Here is a 19884-nt window from a genome sequence, read left to right as displayed (position 1 = left end):
TCATGTGTGACACCTTCAAGCATCCCTTGCTTATTGGTCTGCAGCACTTTGCTGTTGTTTGTTTTGCTGTAATTTTTTTAATCAGGATTGGTAATGGTAAAAGGGATGCTACAAGTTCCAGAATGCCAAGTGCTCTTGGCATGGTTTTAAGGTTATTGGTTTTATGATGTTATCTTTTTGACATTTCAGGGAGTATTAATGTACGTTCTAGTTTTTTCTCATTTTATCAGAGTTCATCCATATTATTCATTTTAGAATATTGTATTGGATTGTCATATTTTCATTTTACACTACAATGATAGTTGCAGATCATGACCTTGGGCAGTGTACCTATGTTTAAATTACAAGTGATTATGTGATGATTCTTGATGAGTGAAGGTAACCCTCATCTCTTGTCCACCTAGGTGAAGACCTGGAAGATGAACCTCTTCACCGGGATCCAGCTCGCTTGCATTGTGGTATTGTGGGTAGTTAAATCCACGGTTGCCTCATTGGCCTTTCCATTTGTCCTGATCCTGACTGTCCCTCTACGCCGCTTTCTTCTGCCATACATCTTCCAAGAGAAGGAGCTTAAAGCTGTAAGATTTTTTTTTCAAATTCTCAACTGTTCTATATTTATATCCAAACACCGCACCTGCTCTGATCCATAATACAAGAACATTGCTGAAGTTTGAAGTTTGAACTCTGACGGTGTAGCTGGAGAAGTACATTAGGTTGAGAAGTTGAGAACCTGCATTGCGAACTGAGAATACTTGAACTGGCGAAATTAAAGTTAGGACCACGTCTCTATAGGAAATTGAGTTTTTGATTTTTTTGGTTTGCTTAGAACTTTGGCATGTTAGAATAATTTCCACATAACTTCCAAAAAACGTCTTACCCACCTTAGCTCCTGGAAAGTTTTGAAGTGATATGTCAAGTGGGAGCTGAGCAAAAGGGGGGCGGGGCCCAAACGACTTTTCCCTATGCCATTTTCCACAGGTAAATTGAACAGCGAGACATCGAAAACCATTGAATGGAATTACACCAAGTTTGGCAAAAAGCAAGGTCTTAGTCCAGGATGTATTCTTTGTGTGATTTAGTTTACATGCGCTCAGTATTTTTTGAGAAATAAGGTTCAAAATAAATGTATATATCATGTCATAGAGGACCTGCAGTTCCAACAGGTCAAAAGATTGGATCAGATTGACTGCCACTTGCAACCACATCAACAAAGAAGTGGCAGGTGCCATTATAGGACTTGGAACTCGGTATGCTGTCCTGTTAAAAAAAATCTAGTTAGACAGGGTAGGGTTACTCTGCCCCCCTTGGCCTGGTGGATGCCCTGTGTACCCAAATAAAACATTTTTTCAATTGTTGCAGTAGATCTGCACCTCCAATTAAAAAAGGAAATACTAAAAACTGGCTCCTGCTCATTTTTACTCTTAGTCCCCAGAGGGTCATCCCTTTTATCTTTTTTGGAAGAAGGACAGCATACACCCCCCTCTCTGAGCCTTTATGAGGCCCCAGGTACCACATCCCCAGGTGCTGTTTTTTAATAAATGGGAGGACCTCCTCTCTGACCCTTTTTAGGACTTATTGACCCTATCCCCAGGGTTGATTTTTGTTTTTAGACGAGGGGGTATGCGCTGCCCCTCCCCAATCCACTTTAACCCCTTCGCTGCTGGCCCGTTTCCGCCGCTGAGCGGTAAACAAATGAACAGGGTGGGGCCGTGACGAACCCCAGCCGTCATCAGCACACGAGCACCGCGGAGCGTGACGGCTGGGGTTCGTCACCAGCATACAAGGGGTTAAGTTAAGGCTCTAGAGAATCAATCCCTAGGGGCCAGTGTTTTCTTTGTGGAAAGGGACATCCTACCCCTTTCTTGGTCACAGATTGTTCCAGGGGACGCCATCCTCTGGAGCCTGATGCTGGTGCAGTCTCTGGAGGTCCCTTCCTCAGGGAACTGGTGATCCCTGCCTGGGAGAGTTCAGGCTTGGAATATAATCTTTATTCCCTGTCCAGACACTCCTGGGCAGGGAACGAAGATTTGTGTACATAGTTACATGACACGCTGATGACGTGTCTGCGGGGTACCTTGTGGATATCCGGTTGGACTTTCTTTGATGAAGAATTTCACCTTTTAAGAAAATAATCTATTTTCTTCCTTCATTTGGGCTTTTGGTTGGACTGTGCTAGTTTCATTTCCCGGCTGGCTTGATAAGTCCACTCCATTGAAGGTTCATGGGGTTTCCGCTTCAGAAGTTTACGTTCTTTGAATATCTGAACCCTTTTTGTAGGATTTTTCCTGTTAGTTTTCCGTCCCCTTAATTAGCAGGTTAGTATCCTGGAGTTCCCTATTTGGTTGAGCTTCACTTTCATTGAGATGGGTTTGGTTACCCACTATTTTGTATATCAAGTACTGAGAGGGTAGTCCAACAACCTTGTTGTGGCTCTCCTGAAGAAGGCTGTTTGTTTCGCCAAAACACACGTGATGATATATCTTCTGGAATATACCATCTAGAACTATACTTGCATTGTCAATCTTATTGAAATATTGATGTTGATTTATTGTATATTTTTTGTTCTATTTTTTGTTAGGAAATGTCTAATTCTGTTCTAATATGTAAACATTTGAAATGCACAAACCTATACTATAAAGCGCTCACCTACGCTCCCACCTGGACGCAAAGGTGCCGCTGTAGAGTGACTTGAAGGTGCCTCTGTAGAAGTAGGGGATTAAGTCCCCGATCTTCTTCCACAGGCAGACCTTGGACACGTCGAAGCAGTCAATGATAACGTCCTCCAGGGGTCCAGGCAGTGGCGTAGTGCATTGGTTTTCAGTAAAGTGGTGTAAAGTGGATTGGCATAGAGGGCAGTGGTAGTGGTGCAAAGTAGAGTGCATTGTGCAGATTGAAGTAGATTAGCACAGAGTGCAGTGGCGCTGAGTGCTGTGGGGTAGAGTAGAGGAGAGTGGTGCACATTAGACTACAGTGGTGTAGAGTACAGTGGTGTAGAGTCCAGAGTAGATTACAGTGGCATAGAGTGGATTGGCATAGAGTGCACTGGCGTAGAGTAGAGTGGAACAGAATAGAGTGCATTGACGTGGAGTACAGTGGCATAGAATTCTGTCTTGCAGAGTAGAGTGGCATAAAGTGGAGTGGTGTAGTTGCAGTTGCAAAGAAGGTAGTGGTGCATAGTAGAGTAGTGGTGGGTGGAGTGCATTGGCATAGAGTACAGCGGTACAGAGTAGAGAGTAGAGTACAGTAGAGAGGCGTTGCTTGGACTGGTGAGGAGTAGAGTACAGTAACACATTGGTGAGTGGTGTGGAATGGCTGAGTGCGGAGTGTTTCAGTGTAGAGTGCAGTGACGTAGTGATGAGTGGTGTGGAGTGCAGTGGCATAGTGTGACATAGGGAGAAGTGGTTCAGAGTAGAGTGCAGTGTTGCAGTGGTATTGAGTTGCATAGTGTATTGCATAGTGTGGAGTGGTGTAGTGTGGAGGGGTGCAGTGTAGAGTGTAGTGATGCATTGGTGAGTGGTGTGAAGTGTGAAGTGGAGTGGCATAGTTTGGAGTGATGCAGAGTAGAGTGCAGTGATGCAGTGATGAGCGGGCCAGAATGGAGTGGCATAGTGTGGAGTGGTGTAGAGTAGAGTGGTGGTGGGTGGAGAGTGTAGTGTGCAGTGGTGCAGAATAGAGTGGAGTGGAGTGGTGTGGAGTGGAATGGCATAGTGTGGAGTGGTGCAGATTTGAGTGCAAAGATGCAGTGATGAGTGGCGTGGAGTAGAGTGGCATACTGTGGAGTGGTGCAGAGTAGAGTGTGTTGATGCAGTGATGAGTAGCGAGTGGTGTGGAGTGGAATAGTGTTGAATGGTGCAGAGTAGAGTGCAGTGATGAAGTGGTGAGTAGTGTAGAGTTGTGTAGTGTGGAGTGGTGCAGAGTAGAGTGCAGTGACACAGTGATGAATGGTGTGGAGTCGAGTGGCATAGTGTGGAGTGGTGCAGAGTAGAGTACAGTGATGAAGTGGTTAGTGGTGTGGAGTGGCGTAGTGTGGATTGGTGCAGAGTAGAATGCAGTGACGCAATGATGAGTGGTGTGGAGTGTAGTGGCATAGTGTGGAATGGTGCAGAGTAGATTGCAGTGACGCAGTGATGAGTGGTGTGGAGTGGAGTGGCATAGTGTGGAGTGTTGCAGAGTATAGTACATTGATGAAGTGGTTAGTGGTGTGGAGTGGCGTAGTGTGGAGTGGTGCAGAGTAGAGTACAGTGAAGAAGTGGTTAGTGGTGTGGAGTGGCGTAGTGTGGAGTGGTGCAGAGTAGAGTACAGTGATGAAGTGGTTAGTGGTGTGGAGTGGCGTAGTGTGGAGTGGTGCAGAGTAGAGTACAGTGACAAAGTGGTTAGTGTTGTGGAGAGGAGTGGCATAGTGTGGGGTGGTGCAGAGTAGAGTACAGTGACAAAGTGGTTAGTGGTGTGGAGAGGAGTGGTGTTGTGTGGAGTGATGCAGAGTAGAGTACAGTGACAAAGTGGTTAGTGGTGTGGAGAGGAGTGGCATAGTGTGGAGTGGTGCAGAGTAGAGTAAAGTGATGGAGTGGTTAGTGGTGTGGAGTGGCGTAGTTTGGAGTGGTGCAGAGTAGAGTGCAGTGACACAGTGATGACTGGTGGGGAGTGGAGTGACATTGTGTGGGGTGGTGCAGAGTAGAGTACAGTGACAAAGTGGTTAGTGGCGTGGAGAGGAGTGGCATAGTGTGGGGTGGTGCAGAGTAGAGTATAGTGATAACGTGGTGAGTGGAGAGGAGTGGCATAGTGTGGGGTGGTTCAGAGTAGAGTACAGTGATGAATTGGTTAGTGGTGTGGAGTGGTTTAGTGTGGATTGGTGCAGAGTAGAATGCAGTGACGCAATGATGAGTGGTGTGGAGTGTAGTGGCATCGTGTGGAATGGTGCAGAGTAGATTGCAGTGACGCAGTGATGAGTGGTGTGGAGTGGAGTGGCATAGTGTGGAGTGTTGCAGAGTATAGTACATTGATGAAGTGGTTAGTGGTGTGGAGTGGCGTAGTGTGGAGTGGTGCAGAGTAGAGTACAGTGAAGAAGTGGTTAGTGGTGTGGAGTGGCATAGTGTGGAGTGGTGCAGAGTAGAGTACAGTGATGAAGTGATTAGTGGTGTGGAGTGGCGTAGTGTGGAGTGGTGCAGAGTAGAGTACAGTGACAAAGTGGTTAGTGTTGTGGAGAGGAGTGGCATAGTGTGGGGTGGTGCAGAGTAGAGTACAGTGACAAAGTGGTTAGTAGTGTGGAGAGGAGTGGTGTTGTGTGGAGTGATGCAGAGTAGAGTACAGTGACAAAGTGGTTAGTGGTGTGGAGAGGAGTGGCATAGTGTGGAGTGGTGCAGAGTAGAGTACAGTGATGGAGTGGTTAGTGGTGTGGAGTGGCGTAGTTTGGAGTGGTGCAGAGTAGAGTGCAGTGACACAGTGATGACTGGTGGGGAGTGGAGTGACTTAGTGTGGGGTGGTGCAGAGTAGAGTACAGTGACAAAGTGGTTAGTGGCGTGGAGAGGAGTGGCATAGTGTGGGGTGGTGCAGAGTAGAGTATAGTGATAACGTGGTTAGTGGAGTGGAGAGGAGTGGCATAGTGTGGGGTGGTTCAGAGTAGAGTACAGTGATGAATTGGTTAGTGGTGTGGAGTGGCGTAGTGTGGAGTGGTGCAGAGTAGAGTACAGTAACGAAGTGGTTAGTGGTGTGGAGAGGAGTGGCATAGTGTGGGGTGGTGCAGAGTAGAGTACAGTGACAAAGTGGTTAGCGGTGTGGAGAGGAGTGGCATAGTGTGGGGTGGTGCAGAGTAGAGTACAGTGATGAAGTGGTTAGTGGTGTGGAGTGGCGTAGTGTTGAGTAGTGCAGAGTAGAGTGCATGACGCAGCGGTGAGTGCTGTGGAGAGGCATAGCATGGAGTGGTGTAGAGTCGAGTGCATGACGCAGTGGTGAATGGTGTAGAGTGGAGTGGGGTGGCATAGCATGGAGTGGTGTAGAGTCGAGTGCAGTGACGCTGTGGTGAATGGTGTAGAGTGGAGTGGGGTGGCGTAGCATGGAGTGGTGAAGAGTAGAGTGCAGTGACGCTGTAGTGAACGGTGTAGAGTGGAGTGGGGTGGCGTAGCATGGAGTGGTGTAGAGTTGAGTGCAGTGACGCTGTGGTGAATGGTGTAGAGTGGAGTGGGGTGGTGTGCGGTGGAGTGGTGCAGAGTGGAGTGTCGTAGAGTTGAGTATGCACGCTGTGGGAGCGCACCCTAGACAAGTAGCCAGTCACGTAGCATGCCACTGTGGTGTTTAGTGCTGCTCAGTGTCATGACTCCCCTCTCTTCTCTCTCCAGCTGGACTCAGAAGACGTTGCCCCAAACTTTGATGAAGACGGACGAGATGAGTACAATGAGCTGCACATGCCGGTGTGAGGCCGAAGCAGGGAGTCCCTTCACCGCTGAGTACACGTGTGCGTCGCCTGGACACGTGAACATGTGCACATGTATGGACAGACAGGGTCAAAGGCCATGTACAGTACATTATATTCAGAACCTTCTGTCAAGAATCAACACATATGGAACGGGCAGATGGCGCCACAGACATACCACAGACACCACACAATACTGACACACAGCCTTCTGTAGCAAAGGAACATGTACATAGGTACAGATAGACGGACACACATGACCAGTGCTTTGAGGGATCCAGTACTGTCAGGCTCCAGTACTGATGGACTCTTCCAGGTTTGCAATACCCGTGTAGGCGCTTAGTACACTCAGCTGACAGTGCAGACAGGTGTGTGGATCTATGAGTGCTGCGAGGCAGAGTGCAGCAGGCACAAGGCGCTTGAAATGGTGTGTGTGACTGCGAGTACACCAACAGAGATAGGCATATCCACACAAAAGACAGTCACACCTACAGAGACTGTCTCAGACACACACAAGACAGTTACACCAACAGAGATAGGCATATACACACAAGACGGTCACAACGACAGAGACTGTCTCTCAAAAACGCAAGACAGTCACACCGACACAGATATGCATATACTAACCCTGGGCATAGTTCGCAGAATTGTACTATTCCGAACTCCGCGAAGTGGCAAAAAAACTCTGTCGCACTACGTGGAGCTCCGCAAGCTGCGGAGTTCCATAGAAAAATGCCGTTCATGGTGATTGAACAGTGCCTGATGGTTGTCCGCACAGGGCAATCATTGTGAACGGTCGCTGGCACATCGCAAGCAGGCCCTTCTTTCCTTTTCTGCCGCTCGAGTAGACTTTTATTCGAGCTGAAGCTTTCTCAACGTGAAACGGGCAGTTCCTCAAAGCGAACGGTCGCGAGCATATGCAACCACTCTTAATGAGAAACCTCTCACCCCTGCGTTGAGAAATCTCGCAGGATGTTCATTTTCCACGTTCGCCAACTTTATGTTGACGATCGCGAACGAGGGAAAATCTCGCCAGGAGGTTGATTTTCTTCGCCCATGGTCGCCAACTTGACGTTGACGGACTGGAGTGAGGGAAAAAACTCAGCTCTGCTATGCAGAGCAGAGTTTTCTGAACTCTGCGTAACGCGGAGTGCGGAAATCTCCGAAAATAGAGCGGAGTCCAGCACTCAGGGTCAGCTTATACACACATGAGACAGTCACACTAACAGTGACTGTTTCACACAGAAACAAGACTGTCACACCAACAGAGATAGGCATATACACACACGAGACAGTCACATCGACATAGACTGCCATCTATAAACAAGACAATCACACCAAAAACAGTTGCATACACACAGAATACAGTCACACGACTTAGACTGTCATATAAAAACAAGACAGTCACACCCACAGAGATAGGCATATACACACACAACACAGTCACACCCACAGAGACTATCTCAGACACACACAAGACAGTTACACCAACCGAGAATGTCATATACAAACAAGACAGTCACATCAACAGAGACTGTCACATACACATGCGACAGTCTCTTCGACAGAGACTGCCATATACAAACCAGATAGTCACACCAATAGAGGCAGTCATATACACACACAAGACAGTCACTTCGACAGAAACAGTTGTATACAAATGAGACAATCACATCAACAGAAACAGTCTCATACACACACAAGACAGTCACACCGACCGAGACTGTCATATGCACAGACGAGACAGTTACACCGACAGACACAATCATATACAAACAGGAGAGTCACATCGACAGAGATAGGCATATACACACACGAGACTGTCACATCGACCGAGAATGTCATATACACACTCGAAACTGTCATATCGACTGAGACTGCCACAGACACACACAAGACAGTCACACCGACCCAGACTTTCTCATACACACACAAGACAGTCATACCGACCAAGACTGTCATATAAAAGCGAGAAAGTCACACCAACAGAGTCAGGCATATAAACACACAAGACAGTCTCAGAGACAGTTGTATACAAATGAGACAATCACACCAACAGAAACAGTTGTATGCAAACACAAGACAGTTACATCGATATAGACAGTCAAATATACTTGAGGCAGACACGCTGACTGAGACATTCATATATATCTGAGGCAGGCACACTAACAAAGACAATCGTATACACAAGCAAGACAGTCACATTGATAGAGCCAGTCATATACACAAATGAGACAGTCACATCAACAGAGACACTCATATCCAAACAAGACAGTCACACCAACAGGGACAGCCATATACACCAGAGGCAGACACACCGTCATATACACTTGAAGCAGGCACACTAATAGAGACAGTCCTTCAGACACATGAGACAGTCATAGCAACAGAGACAGTCATATACACCTGAGTCATGCACAGCAACAGAGACAGTCATATGCACCTGATGCAGGCACACGAACAGAGACAGTCATATGCACCTGAGGCATGCACAGCAATAGAGACAGTCATATGCACCTGATGCAGGCACACGAACAGACACAGTCATATACAATTGAAGAAGGCACACTAATAGAGACAGTCATTCAGACACACAAGACAGTCATAGCAACAGAGACAATCATATACACCTGAGGCAGGCACACCGACAGACACAGGCATATAAACCTGAAGCAGGCACACTAATAGAGACAGTCATACACACCCACAAGACAGTCATAGAGACCCAGACAGTCACAGTGACAAAGACAGTCATATACACCTGAGACAAGCACAGCAACAGAGACAGTCGTTTTCACCAGAGGTAGGTACACCGACAGAGACAGTGATATGCACCTGAGGCAGGCACACAGACAGGCACAGTCATATACACATGAAGCAGGCACACCAATAGAGACAGTCATACACACACACACACAAGACATTCATAGCAACAGAGACAGTCATATGCACCTGATGCAGGCACACGAACAGACACAGTCATATACACTTGAAGCAGGCACACTAATGGAGACAGTCATTCAGACACACGAGGCAGTTATAGCGACAGAGACAGTCATATACACCTGAGGCAGGCACACTGACAGATGCACTCATAAACATTTGAAGGAGGCACACTAATAGAGGCAGTCATGCACACACACGAGGCAGTCAGAGCAACAGAGACAGTCATAGTGACAGACACAGTCATAGTGACAGACAGTCATATACACCTGAGGCAGGCACATCGACAGACAGAGGCCTATAAACATGAAGCAGGCACACTAATAGAGACAGTCAAACACAAACACAAGACAATCATAGCAACAGAGACAGTCATAGTGACAGAGACAGTCATAGTGACAGACAGTCATGTACACCTGAGGCATGTACAGCAACAGAGACAGTCATGTACACCAGAGGCAGGTACAGAGACAGTCATATGCACCTGAGGCAGGCACATCGACAGACACAGTCATATGCACCTGAGGCAGGCACACCGACAGAGACAGTCATATGCACCTGAGGCAGGCACAGCAACAGAGACAGTCATATGCACCTGAGGCAAGCACACTGATAGACACAGTCATATGCACCTGAGGCAGGCACACTGATGGAGACAGTCATATGCACCTAAGGCAGGCACACCGACAGAGACATTCATATGCACCTGAGGCAGGCACACCGACGGAGACAGTCACATGCACCTGAGGCAGGCACAACGACAGAGACAGTCATATGCACCTGAGGCAGGCACACCGACGGAGACAGTCACAGGCACCTGAGGCAGGCACACCGACAGAGACAGTCATATGCACCTGAGGCAGGCACAGCAACAGAGACAGTCATATGCGCCTAAGGCAGGCACACCGACAGAGACAGTCATATGCACCTGAGGCAGGCACACCGACAGAGACAGTCATATGCACCTGAGGCAGGCACATCGACAGAGACAGTCATATGCACCTAAGGCAGGCACACCGACGGAGACAGTCACGGGCACCTGAGGCAGGCACACCGACGAAGACAGTCACATGCACCTGAGGCAGGCACACCGACAGAGACAGTCATATGCACCTGAGGCAGGCACACTGACAGAGACAGTCATATGCACCTGAGGCAGGCACACCGACGGAGACAGTCATATGCACCTAAGGCAGGCACACCGACGGAGACAGTCACGGGCACCTGAGGCAGGCACACCGACGGAGACAGTCACATGCACCTGAGGCAGGCACACCAACAGAGACAGTCACATGCACCTGAGGCAGGCACACCGACAGAGACAGTCACGTGCACCTGAGGCAGGCACACCGACAGAGACAGTCATATGCACCTGAGGCAGGCACACCGACAGAGACAGTCATATGCACCTGAGGCAGGCACACCGACAGAGACAGTCATATGCACCTGAGGCAGGCACACCGACAGAGACAGTCACGTGCACCTGAGGCAGGCACACCGACAGAGACAGTCACGTGCACCTGAGGCAGGCACACCGACGGAGACAGTCATATGCACCTGAGGCAGGCACACCGACGGAGACAGTCACAGGCACCTGAGGCAGGCACACCAACGGAGACAGTCACGTGCACCTGAGGCAGGCACACCGACGGAGACAGTCATATGCACCTGAGGCAGGCACACCGACGGAGACAGTCACAGGCACCTGAGGCAGGCACACCAACGGAGACAGTCATGTGCACCTGAGGCAGGCACACCGACGGAGACAGTCATATGCACCTGAGGCAGGCACACCGACAGAGACAGTCATATGCACCTGAGGCAGGCACACCGACAGAGACAGTCATATTCACAGACCACGCAAGAAATCTAGGGATCTTCCAAGAGGACAAGCTCAACATGATGGCTCAAGTGCACGCAGCGCGCACCTCCCGCTTCCACATCCTATGCACGCCGGGAAAGACCTTCAAATAGTTGCTATAGAACAGAATCTGCAAACAACTCCTACACAGACTCCAGACCTTCCAAAACACTGCCGCACGACTCATACCTGACGTCCCTTGCTGCACCCACATCATATCGCACCTCGCGAAGCTTTACTGGCTCCCCATTCACACGTGCAGTCAATTCAAACTTCTCACGCACACATACAAAGCCCTACACAACACAGGACCAGAAGAACTGAACAGACAGAGACACCTTCACAAAAACACAGGCACCAACGCTCTACTTGACTCTCACTCGCACCCATTCCCCACAGATGCAAAAGCAAAACTGGAGGTCGCTTATTCTCCTACATCGCACTCAAGACATTGAACGACCCCCCTCAACACCTCAGAGCCTCCTCCTCAATACTTGAGGTCCACGAGAAGCTGAAGACCAGCCTTTGACTCTCACATACGTACACAGCATAGACACCTGTGGCAGGCACACTGACAGAGACAGCCACATGCACCTGAGGCAGGCACACCGACAGAGACAGTCACGTACACCTGAGGCAGGCACACCGACAGAGACAGTCACATGCACCTGAGGCAGGCACACCGACAGAGACAGTCACATGCACCTGAGGCAGGCACACCGACAGAGACAGTCACATGCACCTGAGGCAGGCACACTGACGGAGACAGTCACATGCACCTGAGGCAGGCACACTGACGTAGACAGTCACATGCACCTGAGACAGGCACACTGACGGAGACAGCCACATGCACCCAAGTGAGGCACACCGACAGAGACAGTCACACCGACTGAGACAGTCATATGCACCCAACAGAGAGAGTCACATGCACCTGAGGCAGGCACACCGACAGAGACAGTCACACCGACTGAGACAGTCATATGCACCTAAGTTAGGCACACCAACTGAGAGAGTCATATACACACGAGAGACATTCACACCCACAAATAGGCATGTACACTTGAGACAGTCACAGAGACAGGCACATGCTCCTGAAACAGTCACAAAGATAGTTATGTACGCTTAACGCAGGCATATAAACAGAGACAGTCATAATCACACAAGAGACAGTCAAAGCAATGTTTTACAGTCATATAAACACAAGACACGGACACCAACAGAGACAGGCATATACACATGAGACAGTCACACTGACAGAGACAGTCACATGAGACAGTCATATACACACAAGACAGTTACACTGAGAGAGACAGTCGTATACACCTAAGGCAAGCACGCCAACACAGACAACCATATACACACACAAGATAGTCACATACACACAGGAAATAGTCACACTGATAGAGTCATATACACATATACACACGAGACAGCCACACCTACAGAGATACACTCATGCATATACACACACGAGACAGCCACACCTACAGAGATAGGCACGTACACATGAGCCTACCACAACGACAGGGATAGACTCATGCACATACACGAGACAGCCACGCCAACAGAGATAGGCGTGTACACATGAGACTGCCACAATGACAGAGATCAGCTCATCCACCTGAAGCACTCACACCAACCGATAGAGTCACATACACACGAGGCAGTCACATACACACGAGGCAGTCACATACACACGAGACAGTCACATCTACAGAGACAGTCATATGCACCTGAAGCACCCTAAGCAGACACACCAACAGCAATAGGACCATGTAGATGAGACAGGCACAAAGATAGAGATAGATAAATATATGCAACAGACACAAAAGATGCACTATCCCGATGTCGCTTCCACCTGGAGGGAGCGTCCTCTGTGAAGGGTCTTCCCCATCATTTCCTTTTTCCGAAGATGCCTCTTGAGTGGGAGTGCTTCTGCTGAGACCCAGAGGAAATGTGACTGTTTCACCCAGAGGCTCTTTGGAAGCAGTGCCCTGGCCCCCTGCAGTCACTGGAGGGGTACACTCTCAGTCTGTGACCCATCACTGCAGCTGCCCTCCCCCTGCGCTCTTTGGCCGTGGCACCATCTCCTCCCAACGTCCACTGGACATGGGGGGCTCTTCACTGACTCCCATGAGTGCCTGATGGATCCTGTGGGGATTCACCAGAAAATCTAGTTTGCTGCGTATCAGTGTTCAGCGTAGAGCCTAGTGTGTCCTGGAGGAGGCTGCACCCCCCCCCCCCCCTGCACCCCCTCCCAATGATGTGACACTCACTTGAGACCGTAGGCTCCTCCAAACATGATTGTAAGATCGAGGTAGGGCTACAAAAGTGCAGTCTTCCTGCCTCTCCCCCAGATATGACACTCGCCTTAGACCATAGTCTCCACCAAACATGATGTAACATCGAGGTAGGGGTACACAAGCACATCCTGCGCTTCCCCAGATGAGACACGTAGGGGCCGATTCACAGAACTAACTTAAGACAAAATCCTAAGCTTACTACTTTTGGTATTAACAGAAGGCATTTATTAGTAGTAAAGTTAGGATTTTGTCTTAAGTTTGACTTACTTTTGACAAACTTAAGACAAACTTAAGACAGACTTAAGACAGACTTAAGAAAGACTCAAGACAGACTCAAGACAGACTCAAGACAAACTTAAGACAGACTTAAGACAGACTTAAGACAGACTTAAGAAAGACTCAAGACAGACTCAAGACAGACTCAAGACAAACTTAAGACAGACTTAAGACAGACTTAAGACAAACTCCTTCTGTGAATACCAAAGGTTGTAAGTTTAGGATTCTGTCTTAAGTTACTTCTGTGAAGCAGGCTCGTAGGGTCCACCAAAGATGATTTAACATCGAGCTAGGGGTACACAAGTGCGGTTTGCCCTGCCCCCACCCCAATGATGTAACACTCGCCTTTAGACCATAGGGTCCAGCAAACATGATGTAACATCGAGCCAGGGGTACACAAACACTGCCTGCCCATCCCCAGATGTGGCACTCACCTTGAGACACGTAGGGACCGCCAAAGATAATGTAGCATCGAGCTGGGGGTACACACATGTGCTGTCTGCCCTGACCAGTGTGTGAAAAGTGAATTGGAAATGTCAAAGGAAACACAAAAGTAATTCTATTGATACAATTCAAATAGCAGCTGACAACAACAGGAACTGTTCCTCAGAAATACCTACAATGAATGGCATTACAGATCAGTTCATCAGATGATTACAAAACACACATCAGTGACTGAATGTAGGAGACACCATCTGGAACTGGCTGGCTGGTTCTTCTACCAAGGTGGAAGAGGAGGACAGTAGACTCTCTTATAAAAATAAACTATGGCATCTTCTCCTTCGAGACTGATTGGACAAGGGGCCAAATCCCTGTAAATTGATTTGGAATGTTGTGGGACTTCTTTCAACAAGACCCGTTGGATGTGCTGTCATCTTCTACAGATCTTCATCAGACCTAGAGTTTTCTCCAAAGTTGACTTGAAACCTATTTCATCTTCTACAAAAAGCAATTTGTAATGGATCTTCGCCTCCCTTCGCCCATTGGGTGTTTTGTTGCCTGCCAGATGTTGTTGTCTCCTCTGGCACCCACCTAGTATGTTCTTATCACCTTCGGACACCTTTGAAGACTTATTTTCTCCTCCAACTCTCCGAGAGTACATTGTTATCAACTTCAGGCATTTGTCAGAAGTTGTTGTCTCCTTTAAGTCCCATCAGTATGGGGTTATCACCTTCTGACATCTGTGAGACATTGTGGTCTCCTCCCCGTTCCAATGGAGTATGTGTTTATCACCTTCGAACATCTGTCGGAAGTTGTCTCCTCTGGCACCTGTTGATTATGTTGCTATTACCCCAAAAGTTATTCTTGTCGTGGGATTCTACGCCTTTCCCTGAGCCCTTTGGAAGGGCGTGCATCACCTGCGGTGTGTGCTGGTGGGCTCGCCTCCAGGTTTATACAAGACATTTTGACTCATGCGAGCCTCCACCTTCGCCACATTCCCACTCTTTCTAGGTGAGGCAATACACATAGAGATTTATCCATTCAATGGGAATGATGGACTCTGGGGTCTTGATGGCACATTATCTGCCTCTTGTGTGTATAAATCTTTTTCCTGATTGTTTCTTCTCATGGACCTGCTTCCAAAGCCATTGATCACCAGCAGATTCCGATGTTCACCCAGAGATTGACCATGGAGCAGAACCGTGCCGCGGCTTCCAATATTGCCTCTGTGGCCAGTGGCGAGTCAGGTTTTCCAATGGCCAGTTGGGTTTATTGAACTGATGCTTTCCACAATCTGTGTCACCAGAAGAGGCTTGCCAGACAAGAACCTCTGCTCTGGATTTAGACATTGTCAGGAGTTGTCAGGGCCACTGTTACTTCCATGTCCTGGTCCCCACTTGGATCCAGTCCTGGTTGCACCCAGGTTTCCGTGGTAACACCAGAGGCAATCTCAGTCATAGCTTTAAGCACCCAGTAAGTGGTGCCTGCTCCCTCTACTTGAATCATTTTTAAAGGTGGGAAGAAACACGAGCACCTCACATGCTTGATTTGCACTTTTTGCATATTTAAATACTGGTGTAGGTGGTACATGTCTCTCACTAGTAGGGGTGGCAACCATGAAGGACATTTGCGCTGACAGATTATTCAAGCCCAAAGTGTTTACACCAGGTTTGCAAGAATGAATAAAACCTTCTTAGGGTCTTCTCCAAGGAGGGTGTGGGAACAAGGCCTGTGCCTCAGATATTTGCACACAGTAGCACCTGCTGTCCTTTCTGGGAGCTTGTCTTCTCACCCCAAGTACCAGGTGTGCCAATCTTCTGTACGTCATCATGTACACACTTGTTTGCTGCCTTAGCCACTGCCTGAGGAGGACCCACTGACCAGGACATGGAGTCCATCGCTATGAGAGGTCAAGCTCTTCCAGAGGCCAACATGTTGTGCCCATCCTTCTGTAGCTTACAACACCTCTTCCGGCAGCATACGGGACCTACCATTTGTACCTTACGTCTACTCATCTAGTTGCACTGGGAGCTCACCTGCCAAGGGTGGAGTCATGCCGATTTTGGCATAAGGTCTTGGCTCTTCAGGTGCTCGGACAGGGGCCCGGCAGCTAAGGTGAGGGGTAGCATCTCTGCCAAGGATCGCTTGCAGCCGGTTGGTGGTCCCTGTGTGGGCACCTGTTGGATCCCTCACCCACTGCCTACAGCAAAGATGATTTCCAGATCACTGTGTGCAATGAGTTTTATGTTTTGAAGGTGTAGCTTTTCATACATTTCCTGATTAACACCCCTGAATTTTGATATTTTTATCACTGTAATTGACCTTTTGAAAGAATCATTATAGCATTGCTCAGTATTTATTTTTTTAGAGTACCAAATAAATGTGCTGTTTAAATTTCCCAAAATATGCCAACCTTTATTGAAAAGAGAGAGAAATGTTTGAATTTAATGATTTGCCTTCCCTTGACCCGCACCGAGGAATTGTTTCGGAATTCTAAAAATCTCAGTGATGTGAGGATAAACACCACCAGCAGGGGGCAATCATGGTACGGTAAAGATAGATAACAACAAAAGGAAGCAATCATGGTAAGGTGTGGCTAGACCCTACCAACAGGGGGCAATCATGGTAAGGTGTGGCTAAACTCCACCAGCAGGGGGCGATCATGGTAACGTAAGGCTAGACAACAACAGAAGGAAGCAACCATGGTACGGTGTGGCTAGACATCACCAACAGGGGGCAATCATGGTAAGGTGTGGCTAAACTCCACCAGCAGGTGGCGATCATGGGAAGGTAAGGCTAGACACCAAAAGCAATCACACTCAGGTACGGCTAAACGGGGAAGGCTAACTAACACCATTAGTAGGGGGCAATCTTAGTAAGGCTAGACTGCAGGTGGTGTGGGACTTTCATGGTAAGGTAAGGGTAGACACCAATTAGGGGGCCATCATGGTAAGATAAGGCAAGATACCAATAACTGGGCATCAGGTTACCTCCACAGACAATGAGGTTTACAGCTGTGGTTGGAGCTGACAAAGAGTGGTAGAAATGCCTCTTTATTTAGAAGAATAAGAAGTTCTTGGACTAAAACACATGTAATTGTTGAATTTTGTGCATTAAATCTGTCCACTTGAACTCTTAATTCAATGTATTTGGGATCATGTGACAAGATTGGCCTCAGGTATTAGTTGCCAGATGTGTCAGCAGGTACCCCCGGCAGGTCCCCCCTCACCCTGGTCTGAGTGATTCTGACATCAAGGGCAGGAAATACAGCAGGCAGCTTGTAGGAAAGATGCTCTCCTGAGAAGCTTGGTTTGGCACAAGGCAATGAATATGTGACGCTCGAAGAGCAGGCGTGGCACTACAGCTAACTAGCATTTTGGTGGATCCTCGCCAAACAACCACATAAAGTTTTATGCATTTTTCAGGACTGCAAGGGTCTTACAACCTCACTGCCAGCTCAAATAAAGCCTGGTCACTAATCTCCAAGTGGCACTGCCCCATGTATCTGATAGAGACGTCCAGCTGTATATTCCTTACCTTAGAATTAGCCTCAGGCATCAGACTAGATATAATGTGAAAGGGCAGGAATGAACAGTATTTATGAAATACAGTGCATTCCTATTAAGCATGGGCGCAAAATCCGTTCTAACTCGTGGATTTTGCAGATTTTCGGTAAATTCGCAATCCGCAAATTCCCGCGGATTTGCCGAAAATCCGCGAATCCGCGAGCGGAACGGATCCGGGGGGCAAAAGTTCAAGCTTCAAGCTTGTAACTTTTTTAGAATGGTGCCGGCAAGCTGCCTGCGCCATTCTAAAATAGTTACTAAGTTAGCTTCAACAGGAAGCACTCATAGAAGCAGGTGCTCGAGTTTAACTGAATTCGAGCACCTGCTTCATTTGATCTATTAGTGCTTCCTGATGAAGCTAACTTAGTAACTATTTTAGAATGGCACTGGCAGCTTGCCGGGGCCATTCTAAAATAAAACAGGAGAGGGGCAGAGGGCAGAAGGGCACAACAATGAATGTGGCAGAGGGCAGAAGGGCACAACAACGAGTGGGGCAGAGGGCAGAAGGGCACAACAACAAGTGGGGCAGAGGGCAGAAGGGCACAACAACGAGTGGGGCAGAGGGCAGAATGGCACAAAAACGAGTGGGGCAGAGGGCAGAAGGGCACAAAACGAGTAGGGCAGAGGGCAGAAGGGCACAAAAACGAGCGGTCTCGCACAAAAAAAAACCCCGCGAACACGCAAAGCGCCCCGCAAACACGCAATTTGCCCCGCGAACACGGGGGAAAAAAACCCCGCAAATTCGCACAAATTCACAAATTTTGCGGATCGCGAATTCGCAAATCCACAAATTTGCGAATCGCGAATTCGCAAAATTCGCCCATACTTAATTCCTATCCTTTCCCTCTGTGCTGGCGCCATTTCAGCAGGCTGGTGCCAATGCAATCCCCCGTGCACCTTGTTGCAAGGGTCCCTCCATTGCAGGCAGGATTGTTTTTGTACAAGAAGGGACGCCTCCTTGCACAAAAACAATCAAGAGAGGCATTCTCCTCTTTCTATGTGTGCTTCAGAATGCAGCACACATGGAGAGAGGAAAAAAGGAGGAGACAAAAAAAATTTCTTTTCACGTCTGCTCTGGGATTTGACACAAATTAGTCCAGCACACTAGTTTTGTCACAATTATTCAAAAATAACCATAATTATTAAGTACAAATATAAATCATTAATAACCGAATCAGTACTGTTGTTTGAAGTTCATCCTTTAGTCATTCTTCAGTAACAGACTGTAGCCGTAGCCAACTCATTTCGTCCTTCACGGACTTCTTCAGGGCAGAAAAAAGAACTTGTGTTATAACATTGTCATATGTCAATTTCAGTATCTCCTCTATCAGATTCGGCTTGATCATAAATATCTTATTATTATTATTATTATTATGGTTCTTATATAGCACCAGAATCGACCCCCGAAGGGGTATCTCCGCGCTTGCCTTGGGAACCCGTCCTGGCTTTTCCCTGTGAGATAGCCCCTACAGGGCATCCCCAAGGTGAAAGCCAGGCATCCCGCCGCGGGGGGCCGTTGTGGAGATTAAGCAAGCTTAATGCCCAGAGTTGCAGAGTGTGAACCCAAGATTAGGTCAGGCACCGAAGCGAGAATTATCGAGTCCATGGACATTTGAGCTCAAGACCCTGCCGCGTCCGGAATTGAACCCTGGTCCCGGGTCTGACCTCTGCTTCAGGGTCTGCCTGCTCTAACCAGTGAGCCACACTTCTCCACAGTATTCCAGTATTCCTTTCTTATATTTTTATTTTCTCAACACAGATGGTGAACTGCTCTCACGTATGTTACTACGGAGGACGCCACGCCATGGAGCCGGCCGAAACCCACATTTAATGCACTATTAATTGCAAAAATACAAATCAGGAGTGATTCGACCACGTGAGAGCAGTTCACAATCTGTTTTGAGGAAATAAAAATATAAGAAAGGCATACTTTCAAGATGAGGGTGAGGGAAACCAGCTGGTCCAACCTGCTGTGTGTTCGGCAAGCTCCTCGGCAAATGCCGACGTTTTGCTGGATATAAGACCTACCTCTAGCACCAATAATACTCTGGGAAGACCACTCTCACCCAGCTTAAAGACCCGATCAGC

At 48.1% G+C, this 19884-nt stretch overlaps 1 protein-coding gene across 1 annotated transcript in view; it reads left to right on the top strand.

Annotated features, from left to right (window-relative positions):
* Positions 1–6455, top strand: part of SLC4A3 (solute carrier family 4 member 3) — a 475170-nt gene extending 468715 nt beyond the window's left edge. The window contains exons 22-23 of the mRNA XM_086958435.1: positions 405–578; positions 6333–6455. Of these exons, the coding sequence (XP_086814561.1) occupies positions 405–578; positions 6333–6410 (252 nt within the window). The 3' untranslated portion in view covers positions 6411–6455. The remainder of the gene's footprint in view (positions 1–404; positions 579–6332) is intronic.
* The last annotated feature ends 13429 nt before the right edge of the window (positions 6456–19884 follow it).

The sequence above is a fragment of the Lissotriton vulgaris genome, chromosome 2_1 (genome assembly GCF_964263255.1).
Source record: "Lissotriton vulgaris chromosome 2_1, aLisVul1.2, whole genome shotgun sequence".
NCBI classification, from domain to species: domain Eukaryota; kingdom Metazoa; phylum Chordata; class Amphibia; order Caudata; family Salamandridae; genus Lissotriton; species Lissotriton vulgaris.
The sequence above is the reverse complement of the archived record's forward strand: the minus strand, read 5'-3'. Positions and strand labels throughout refer to the sequence as shown.